General features: G+C 34.6%; 1 protein-coding gene across 1 annotated transcript in view; it reads left to right on the forward strand.

Annotated features, from left to right (window-relative positions):
* Nucleotides 1–12,122, forward strand: part of TLK1 (tousled like kinase 1) — a 146,539-nt gene that overhangs the window by 73,348 nt on the left and 61,069 nt on the right. The window contains exon 4 of the mRNA XM_047082586.1: nt 7,740–7,815. Coding sequence (XP_046938542.1) covers nt 7,740–7,815 — 76 coding nt within the window. The remainder of the gene's footprint in view (nt 1–7,739; nt 7,816–12,122) is intronic.

A 12,122-nucleotide genomic window follows, 5' to 3' on the forward strand; every position in this document is an offset into this window, starting at 1 on the left:
GAGCATGAGCTTACATAAAAGCATTAAGTGGTTATGATATATAGTAACATTGAAAATCAGGGCTAATGGTTGAATGATAGAATGATTTCTTTCTACAACAAACTCACTTTTTTGGGTTATAAATGTAGTATTGCTATAGAGAACAACAATGGAATACCACCTTTTTTTTTTTTTTTTTTAACATATCAGGTAGACAGATATTTAACGATTGGTGGGCATTCTCACAGTGTTATTGAAAGTGTAGATTGGCATTGCCTCTGAAAATGCACTTTGGCAATATGTTTAAAATTATTAGTGTGCATATTCTGTGTCACAAAACTTACATGTAAAAGTGTCTATCCCAAAGAAATTGTTTAAGGATCTGGGGATTCACGTTCAAGGAAATGTCTGTAGGGCTCTTATACAGGAGTATGTTACTCCATCATGAGTGTCACACCGGGAGAAAAGTTGTGAAATCACTGCTCTAAATTTTACTATTGTAAGCACTCTCAAAATGCCAACATTTCCAGAATAACTTATCTTGAAAATTTGCTTTTTCCTCCCACGGCGTTTGCTCTATATGGCTGTTTTATTCTGATTTTATGATTTGAAAACTTACAAGATCATATGAATAGGGGAGAAAGTCCAACTTTATTTTAATTTTTAGTCTATATTATTCAACAAATAAAGCCTTTAAAAGGAAAGCCAGAGAAGGGAAAATGCCAAGAAATAGTTATGCTATGTAAATTGTAAGAAAATGGGAGATAAAATTGCATTTCATCAATATTGAAGACTTGGTATGCTCCTTTAAACATATGTGAATGCAAATTAAAATGGGTCCAGATGATAGGAGCTTAAAAAGTCAGACTGTGATAATGGCGAGCTAAGGTAGTTTTTAAAAAATTGACAGTAATATTGCTTTAGTATTATAGTTCTTTTAGGTGCTAATGCGGTTGTAGGTACTGTATATTTGTGAGCAGAGTAAAAATCTTCAGGCTTTTAAAAATGTTATGAGCTGGCACAGATTAAGTTACCTATAGAGAGCACACATTTTGGGGCGCCTGGGTGACTCAATCGATTAAACGCCTGACTTCAGCTCAGATCATGATGTCATGGTTTCTGAGTTAAGCCTCACATCGTGCTCTGTGCTGACAGCTCAGAGCCTGGAGGCTACTTCAGATTCAGTGTCTCCCTCTGTCTCTGCCCCTCCCCCGCTTGCACTCTGTCTCTGTCTCACTGTCTTTTTCTCTCTCTCTCTCTCAAAAATAAGTAAACATTAAAAAAAAAAAAAAAGCACACATTTTAGTTGGGCAGTTACCCAAGTTTATCTTCTTGGCTCTCTACCATCTTTGATAGTACATATTATTAAATAATAAAGGCAGTACAGCAGAAAATAGGCTACACTCAAAATTGCTGACATGTTGTTTGGAATAACTTCAGACAGCAAGGAAGTGCTTTTATTTCATGATAGGATCCCCAAAATGATGTATATATAAACTTTTTATACTAAATATTGAAATCAGTAGTATAACGTCGATCTTCTTTTAGGTGTCAAAGATTCAAGCAAATATTTCCAGATAATAATATTAAAGTTTTGACTCTTGGGCAGAGTCAGACTGTGAATTTCAGGTCCTGCCAGCTCAAAATCATCCTTGTGTTAGGATGTACATATTTCATGGTAGTTTTATCTAAATGTAAATTTGATGCAAAGCAGCAAGGAAATTTTTACAATAGAATTTTAGTTTTCTTATAGTGCATTATTCTAACCAAATCTTTATAGCAAAAAGTTGGAAGGAACAGTATCTTGTACATTTGATATTCCTGAATAGAACATCTATTTTACATTGACTATTTTTATAAAGCTCCAGATTTTCCTTTCTAGTTCAGTGCTGTTTTGATATATGCCATTAAAGTAACAGACTTCTCCAGCATTTTTCTGTCTTACATCTAGTTTAACAAATTTTGCCTAGAAATGTGGAATAAAATTGAACATTGGTATTACCAGCTTCAGGCAAAAAGATTTGTCATGCCATTTGCTCAAAGTACAGTGACCTTAAATTTGATACCTAAGTAACTCTGTGAATCATTTGAATAGCCAGTGAGTTGTATTTTTGAAACCTATCTTAAGCTAAATGAATTGATTGGAAAACATTCATTCTGACAAGTCTAAGGATTGAATATTCTGTTATAGATATTATTTAATAATAGAGTAACTTTTCTTTCTGATTTAAAGTATTTTCTCATTTAACAGGAAAATATTAAATATATCTGTGTCGGTTAACTGTAGTAATTTTATTAGAGATGATGATACCTGATTTTTTGTTGTTGTCTAGTCAGGGCTGATGAGTTCTGCTTAAGGTGGAGGCGAAGAATAAATTTTAATATCCACTCTTCTTTTGTTGATGTTAGAATGGTATCTTTTCACATAATGTTAAAATTTCCTGTAATGCATTTGTGCCAATAATTTTAAATATCTCTAGTTGGAGGCTGATAGAGGTGGTTATCTGTTTTCATGACACAATCCATACTGATTTATCTGCCTCCTTCTGTGACAGTGTTAAGATTCTAGTTTTCTTATATTTTGTCTTAATTGCATTGAAGAAACACACATGTATTTTTATCTTAAAAATACGTCAAGGAGCCAGATAAAACAAGATCCCGTAGTAGATATGAAAACCTTTTTTTAATAATCACTGGCTTAAATTCCAAGTAAAATGGAAGCATTAGTTCAATTATGTCACCTCTTAAATCCTTTAGATTTGTCTTTGTTTTTTGAACATACTTTCAACTGCTAGGAAGTACTGTGTTAAATTCTCACTAATATCTTAGAACATTTAAATGCCAGAGTAATCATTCAGGTTTTGGTATGATTACAAATTAGCACTTATGAAGCTAAACTGATTTTTTAAATAGTACCAGTCTCTCCTTTCATCATTTTCTCCTAACCACTATTCTGTTGTATGTGATAATTCTTTGACTTTTTATAATTGCTGTAATCTTTCCATCTTTGCTTTAAAGCAAAATGACATTATTTTGCCTTCTATATTTATTTTGCCTTTGTTATTGTGGTCAAGTGTAATGCAACAGTTGAGAAAAAAACAGAAGAAAAGAATGAAATAACAGCATCCACGAGAGCAATAGCAAGCTTGGAATTATTTTATATAAAATGCTTGATATGAGCAAATTTTATGCCTCGTGCAAATACAAAGCTGGCGTGGTTGATGTCCCTTGGATTTTCTTGGAAATCACTGGTCAAGATTGATGGTTTTTCAAATCTTTTTTAAGCCATAGAACTCTTTCTTCAAAGTAAGTCAAATATAGAATTTCGAGTGTTAAAATAAGAAATGCAGTGTTTGCAAGCACAGAAGTGGAGGTGGGGTAGGATGTGTCTCTGATAAGCTAGAGCCTTAGCTCAGCCACCTGCTTCTTTCTTCCCTTCTCTCTCCTCTTTAACTAAACTTTTGAGGCACAACCTCCTTTCTCTTAAGGTATCTCTGGAGTACTGTCTGAAAAATTGCAGATAGCATTCTGAATTTTTCTTCACTGATGAGCCATTTTAGACCCATTAAATATTTGCCAAGTTTCCACATATCCTAAATTCCCACGTTTCTAAATTCCCAGATAAATCCATATAGAAATGAGTGACTCAGGAGAATTGGCAGCAGTAGCCTTCACTGAGAATTTTTGTTTTGTTTAAGTGTTACTGAGATTATTTAAATTTAAAACCACATAACTAATGCACATTGTCCTGAAGGTTAGTGATACAACACTTAGGGCCTAACTGCCAGCTCTGTGGCTTGTAATTGAGAACAGAGTTGAATGGGACCTTAGAGAGGAAACCACTTATGTTGCAAGCAAGCCCTACAAGTTACTTGTAAGCTATAAGGGCAGAATCTGCTAATCATTTAACAGGTGGCACATGATTGAACTTTAGAAATATGAAAGTACACGGATATTTGTAATAATAGGATAGCTACTCAGATAAGAAAATTTATTGGGTACTTACATTTATAGAGTATGTATCTGTTCCAGATGCTGTATCAAGTGTGTTTCTGGTATGTTTCTCATTTAATCCCCACAATCCTATACCTGTATTATCACATTTAAAATTGATGGGAATAGGGTGCCTGGCTGCCTCAGTCAGTAGAGCATGTGACTCTTGATCCCAGCATCCTGAGTTTAAGCCTCACATTGGGCATAGAGATTATGTAAAAAAAATTTGATGAGAAAATCTGAGTCAGGTTAATAAGTAACATGCTAAGAGTTATGGTAAATAATGGATCCAGAGTTTGATTCTTAGTCCCAGTCTTTTTCTTCAGAGAGCCATGGTACTTGCTCTTTAGAAAATTACAGTTCATTTGGGCTGACAGAACAAACCTAAAATAATCTGGGGTGAGAGTGAGGAATGAGGTGGTCATACTACAGCATCGGTGAAAAAAGATAAAGGTTCATAGGAAGGGACAAAATGGTGTGTTTGTAATGGAAACATTTACTTTATAGGCAAATTTAGTTATATCTAGGTTTTCCTTTCTCATTTTTTATTTTGCTTAACTTTTCAATTTTTTATTACCTATTTCCAACTTCTTACCCCACATTAGTCATGTTAGTCTTAAAATTAATTTTACTTCCTTAGTTCTTTAGTCATCCTTTTTCCCCCCTTCTTCCTCAAATTCTTTTCTGGTGTAAACAAGGTAAACCCGTTCCTTTTGTGTGTGTGTGTTTTAACTGTAATAATTACTCATTTGGGTTTTTTTTTTAAGTTTATGTATGTAAATTTTTATGTTTATTTTTTATTTTTGAGAGAGAGACAGACCATCAATGGGAGAGGGCAGAGAGAGAGGGAGACACAGAATCAGAAGCAGGCTCCAGGCTCTGAGCTGTCAGCATAGGGCCGAATTCAAATCAGGGCTCCATCTCACAAACCATGGGATCAAGACTCAGATATTCCATGGACTGAGCCACCCAGGTGTCCCATAATTCATTGTTAACAGTTTTTAACAAAATGACATTTCCCTCAAAGGACTGTCCCACTTTTCCATTCCATCAAACTTAAAATTTAGGTAGGGAAATGTTACCTCAGAGAAAAGAAGTTTTTACTAAGTAATCTGTAGGTCTTTAAAAAAAAAAAAAAAAAAAACCTTCAATATCTTCAAGTATATATCCAGTGAAGTGTTTAATAAATGATATTCCAAATAAGTTTGAGAATTTCTATATACACTGTAACTTTCCATCCCAGTCCCTTTTTGGAGATAACTAGTGAATGTTAGCATTTTAATGGTTCCTAGAAGCTTTGTGGTAAATAAATCTAACTTTGTTTACCCCAGTTGAACCACCCCACGGTCTTCTGCTTTTAAAATGTAGCCTCTCATCTAACTGGTCCAGTGTTACCTGCAATGTATTTTAGAAAATAATGTGGAACCATTTAGATAGACGGTGTTTCCAGTATAACTTTTAGAATTGTATTATTCTGTGTGGATTCTTTGTTGTTTATCAAAAGTTAGCTAGTCAAGACTTAAAATGGAATTCAGATGGGATACTGTCATGCTTAAAAATTAGTATAACATTGGGGTGCCTGGGTGGCTCAGTTGGTTGAGCATCCGACTTCGCGTTGGGTCATGATCTCACAGTTCATGAGTTTGAGCCCCACATTGGGCTCTGTGTTGACAACTCAGAGCCTGGAGCCTGCTTTGGATTCTGTGTTTCCCCCCACTCATGCCGTGTGTGTGTGTGTGTGTGTGTGTGTGTGTGTGTGTGTGTGTGTGTCTCAAAAATTAATAAACATTAAAAAAAATTAGTGTAACGTTAAACTTGTGAAAAACCGTATATTCTTGATTTTAAATTATATTTTTTACATAGATTAAGTTGGGAAGGATATGAATAAATATTTGCGAATCAGTTCTTTTTTTGTTTAAGATAGATTTTAGGGTTGTTTATAAAAATGTTAACCTAGAATTTTTAATTTAGTGTTATTTTGAAGAAAATAGAAGATTGGTTATTGTTTGTCTGAGTTTGATAACTAAACTCTGAACTACTTACCCTAAATTGTTGGTACATCAGTCTGCCTTCTGAATAGATTGCAAGTTAGAGTGGATTTCTTTAAGATATCTGGTTTGTGTTGTGAAAACATATAGGCAGTTTATTGATAGACATAATGAATTTTATTTACAAACTTGATAAAATTTTGAAGTTTTTTTGTATAGTTGATTCATTCAGTTCTGGATATAGGGCAGGTAACATGTCACATAGAGAAAAAAAGACCATTCCGGCCTTGAAAGTACAGAGTTGAATTTGATTTCCATCCTGGTTACCTTGAATAAGTTATTTAATATTCATGTATTTATCAAGTGATAACTGTATGCAGGAATGGGAGAATGGGAAGGTGAGGTGGGAAGATGGTGTCACTCCTGTTTTAAAGAATTCAGATTCTAAACATTCACTTCATCCTCTCAGAATCTGTTTTCTTGTTGATAAAAATGAGGGTAAGAAAACTTAAAATCTCCATGATAATACTGAAGAGGAATCATAGATGCTCAACACGAGTTAGGTTATGTGTTGTCATTCATACTGTTTAATCATAGACTATTCATACAACAAAATATGGAATATGTTCCTTCCTTGTTTGGGGACTACATTGCCTTTAGAGATTTATTTTAAGTTGCCTCGATGTTTCATTCATTCAAACATTCTTTGTTCTGGCACCAGACGTACTTGCCAAGCTTCTAGAATTTGAGGGCCTTGTGCCATTGACTTGTGCTTTTGCTCTTAGTTTTAATCTTTAAGCACAACAACAGTCTGTCAACACTCCATGAAAATTACTTGTCATTTTAGCCTGATGAAAATACTAATTTGGGAATAAGCCATCATCCAGGGTGGGGTGTCTGCAGACTTTTTCTGTAAAGGGCCAGATATTTTAGGCTCTGTAGACCATAGCGTCTCTGTAGGAACTAACTCTGCTGTTGTAGTCTGAAAGCAACCATAGATAGTACATAAATGAATGAGTGTGGCTGTGTTCCAATAAAACTTTATTTATGGACACTCAAATTTGAATTTCTTAAAATTTTCATATCATAGTATTTTAATTATTAAATTTTTGGTTATTTAAAAAAGTAAAAGTTAGGCTTAGGTTGGGCCTTACAAAAACAGGTGGCTGGCCAGATTTGGCCAGTGGGTTGTAGTTTGCTGTCCCCTAATTTAGGGCACAATCTACAGATTTGCTCTAATTGTTGTTACATAATAATTGTTAAACATTTAGGTGAATCGTCCTTTTTAGTAGGGATTGTATATATATCAGAGTTTAAGTTTGCTCTTTTCTTTTTCATCCGAGTTTACTTTTATAGACTAAATATGTGTGAATAATAGAAAGCTAATAGGAAAAACATAAGTTTTTATTCTTTATTTTTGTTGTTTTTTACCCAATCCAGTTAAGAATGTGAAGAACTTTCATTTTTCTTTAAAGATGTTAAAGAACAGCCTTTAAAAAGGCTAATTACTCTCAGATTTTCACCCACCTCAAATCAGATTCTGTAAATGTGAATTTCATGTAATGTGTGTAAGTCTTCTGTACTTTGAATTTTAAAAGCTTACACAGTAGAAAATTTTATCTTTTAATAAATTGTGTAAAAGTAACTATTCATTTATATCACATGAACACTATTGAACAAAACCGTTTTTATTTTGAAAATGAAAATAATTTGTATAGTGACTAATAATTTTGTATGTAAAAAGTATATTTTTAAATTCCGTTAACTTGCTTTCTGTAGACACCAGAGAAGAAACAATCGGAATCATCTAGAGGAAGAAAGAGAAAATCAGAAAACCAGAATGAAAGTAGTCAGGGTAAGTGAAACAAAATCTCCTTTCAGAGCCAAATGATCATTTACAATTAATTATTCTGATTTTTTAATCAGTAGTTTAACTGTACAAGTAATACTGTGTTTTTGTAATTTCTATAGCTATTATGTAACTTACGCATTACTAATAGTTTAGAAATGTACTTCTATAAGAAATAATAATATGAAATTGGAATCTTTTTTGTAGCACAGATAGTTAGTGTATGGTTATTACTATTTTTAGGCTTTTTTACATTTCCCTTATTTTTTTTATTTGAGAATTAAAAAGGCAAGTATCATGTCCAAACCTTATCTTATCCCTTTCATTTTTCTTTCTTTATCTGAATTATGGTATTGAAGTGGCTTCTTGTCTTCGAATAAGAACATTAGATGTCACTTTAAAGTGCAAGTACCCAAAGCTTGCTTTGGTTATTAAAGACTTTATATAAAGACTTTTATTAAAGCATCAACTTTTTCTTTCCAAACTTGTTTGTTCTTCATTCTTTGTTGCATACCTACCCTTTGTGATATAGGCTAAGAAGATGGTTTTCATTAGACTACACAACTCTTGTAATGGACAACAAAATAGTATTGTCCTTTAATTTGGCTACTCAAAATTAAATACAATAAATTGGTTCTTCAATCACATGTAATGACTTTATACATATATTACATGTTTTAGAGCCACTTACTTTAGCTGTAAAGACTTAAGGCCACGAACATGTGGTATGCTAGTATTTACATGTGGCACTGGCATCAAGAAATGTACTTGAAGCAACTGTCTGTGTGGAAGGAAGGAGTTAAACCACTCTAGCATCTTTCTGTAGACGTGTGGTACTTTGTATCTAGTTCCACCAGCTTGTGATTAGTGGACTTGGGAGTTTGATTTAGTGTAAAGATACATTAGTTATGATAGTTTCAACTCTAGTTTTAAAAACTCACTTAAAAGCAGGTCCCAAATTAGGGTGGGACTTCTGGGGTGGTTGATCCAACCCAGATCCTATGTTTTTAAGAATCCATGTTTATTTCTTTGTGGTCTGCTATCCACAGAATTGTCTGGTTTCCTTACGGTTTTAGAATGGTTGCCAATTTTGATTGGATTTACTTGCTTCAGCTTTCACACTTGTATTTGCTTTAGAGAGAGTTGGCTTTCTATGTTTTTCCCCTTTCTTTGAACGTTAGCTTCTTCAAGTCCAGAGCAAACTTCTCTTATAATCTGGTCAGCCAGAATTGGATCATGAGTCCATTCCAAACCCAGTTATGTCCATAGACATACTATTGCCCTTACAAAAATCAGGTCCATCTCTGAAATTGAAAGTGGGTAAAATTCCTTTTAGAAATGAAGGCTTTGTGGAGAGGGGACGATACCTGAACAAAATTAGATTTCTGATCAGTAGGGGGGGGGAAATTAGGTTGGAGGCCAGACAGGAGTCAGCTTCTTCTGAAATTACATGTGCTATGTAGGGGAGGGAATGTTAACAGAGCAAAATTTGTGTTCAGTTAGGGAAAAAGGATTAGGGAAATAGCTTCTGGATAGATAACCAAAAATGTCTCTGTCTTCATCAAAGGATAGCACCTTCAGAATCTGCAGGAAAGTTGTTATAGGCAGAAGGAAAATTCCTTGGGTTATACAGGCATACCTTAGAGATACTTCAGGTTTGGTTCTAGACCATCACAATAAAGCAAATATCACAGTAAACAAGTTAAATGAATTTTTTGCATTCTCAGGGTATATAAAAGTATAGTTATACTATACCATAGTCTATTAAGCATGCAATAGCATTATGTCTAAAAAGCATCATGCATTTCTTAATTTAAAAACATTGCTAAAAAATGCTGTCATCTGAGCTTTCAGTGAGTTGTAATCACTGATAACAGTGATTATTTACCATAACAAATATAATAATAATGAAAAAGCTTGAAATATTGCAAGAATTACCAAAGTGTGACACAGAGACATAAAGTGAACAAATGCTATCTATTGGAACAACAGTGCCTATAGACTTGCTCAGTGCAAGGTTGCCATAGACCCTTCAATTTGTGTTTAAACACACACACACACACACACACACACACACACACACACACACAAGCACAGTATCAGTGAAGTGCAATGAAACAAGGTATGCCTGTAAAACCTTTTACATTCCTTTCCGACCTCTAAATAAATCTGTATAAAACTATTGTTCAAACTTTCTAGGTAGCGTTTATAGTTGTGAGTACTTAGTTTTTCTTGTTAAACAAAAGAATTTAAGGTTGTTAGGTCACGTGGGTGGCTCAGTCAGTTGAGCATTTGACTTCAGCTCAGGTCATGATCTCACGGTTTGTTGAGTTTGAGCCCCACAATGGACTCTCTGCTGTCAGCTTAGAGCCCGCTTTGGATCCTTTGTCCCCTTCTCTCTCTGCTCCTCTCCAATGCTCGCTCTCTCTCTCTCAAAAATAAATACACATTAAAAAATAAAAAAGAATTTAAGGTTGCTGAACTTTAAAATCTTGTTGATTGATTGATTGATTGATTGATTTATGAGGGAGAGAGGGAAAAAAGAGAGAGAGAGAGGGAAAAAAGAGAGGGAGAGAGGGAAAAAGAGAGTGAGAGAGAGAGAGAGAGAGATATCAAGCAGGGAGAGGGAAGAAGGAAAGAGAGAATCTTAAGTAGATTCTGTGCTTAGTGTGGAGCCTGATGCGGGGCTTGATCTCACGACCCTGGGATCATGACCTGAGCCAAAATCATGAGTTGAATGCTCAACTGACTGAGCCACCCAGGCACCCCTTAAAATGTAACCTTTGTTCATCTCAGTAGTGCCTGGCACATAGTAACCACTTCAAATATTTGTTATATAAATAAAATAAATGAATAAATTAATATAAGTCAGTGTTAAATTGATAAATGTGTGTGTTTATATTATCCTAAGCTTTTGACTTCATGGTGTCATCAGGTTTTATTTGTATTGAAGAAATCCTGTATTCTGTATAGTTCCAATGAAGGGTGGGTGCCTCTTATCCAAAAAAGTATCTTTAAACACAGTATTTCTTAGCACCTTCTTAATTCAATATTTTTTTTATTTCAAGTTTTTATTTAAATTCTAATTAGTTAACATATATATTAAAATTGATTTCAGGTGTCGAATTTAGTGATTCGTCACTTACATATAACAGCCCAGTACTCTTCACAAGTGCCCTCCTTAATCCCCATCACCCATTTAGCCTATCCCCTGCCCTTAATTCAGGATTTATAAAATTGATTCTTTTTAGAGCAAAACTTTTAATCAAAGAACTGTGATATGTAATGATTTGGACCACTTTATCAATATGGTCATAAGAGCAATATTTAAAATCTAGTTTATTAAAAAACATCCTCTGGGGGCACCTGGCTGGCTCAGTTGATTAAGGGTCCAACTCTTGATTTCAGTTCTTGATCTCATGGTTGGTGAGATCAAGCCCCACATCAGGCTCTGCACTGACAGCATGGAACCAGCTTTGGAGTTTCAGCCCCCCTCTCTTTCTCTCCGCCACGCCCCTGCATGTGTGCACGCTCTTTCTCTCTCTCTCAAAATAAACTTAAAGAAAAACACACAGGAGTGCCTGGGGTGGCTCAGTTATTTAAGCATCTGACTCTTGGTTTTGGCTTAGTCATGATCTCATGTGTTGTGAGATTGAGCTCCGCATCTGGCATTGCGCTGACAATGCAGAGCCTGCTTGAGATTTTCTCTCTCCCTGTCTTTCTGCCCCTTCCCTGCTTGTGTGCAAACACACTCTTTCTCTCTCTCTCTCTCTCTGAAAATAAATAAACTTAAAAAAAAAAAAAAAAGGAAGAAGAACATCCTGTTGATTTGATTTGGGGATACTTTTTTTTTTTTTCCAAGTTTATTTTGTTTATTGAGAGAGACAGAGGGTGTGTGAGCAGGCAGAGAGAGAATCTCAAGCAGGCTCCACACTGCCAGTGGGAAGTCTGATGCGGGCTTGAACCAGTGAACTGTGAGATCGTGACCGTAGCCGAAATCAAGAGCTGGATGTTTAACCGACTGAGCCACCCACCCACCCCGGGAATACTTTTTTTAGAAAACCCAAACTTTTACAAAATAACGTTCATATTAAAGCTTGTTATTGTCAGTTTGTTATGGTTTTGTGTTAACCAAAGCTTTTATATTATTTACAGGTATGAATTGGTTGGTTAGTTATACAGTTGCGACTTTTTTTTTTTAATTCATTGATTTGCTTTTATGAAATTAGCAGTCATTAAGCAATATGAATAATGTAGTTTTAAAAACAAAATCCTTTAATGTCATTTATATATGTGGTTCTCCAGTAATTGGG

This window comes from Lynx rufus, unplaced genomic scaffold (assembly GCF_022079265.1).
Source record: "Lynx rufus isolate CCGP_SWC_20201006 ecotype Redwood Valley unplaced genomic scaffold, mLynRuf1.p SCAF_2, whole genome shotgun sequence".
Classification (NCBI taxonomy): Eukaryota; Metazoa; Chordata; class Mammalia; order Carnivora; family Felidae; genus Lynx; species Lynx rufus.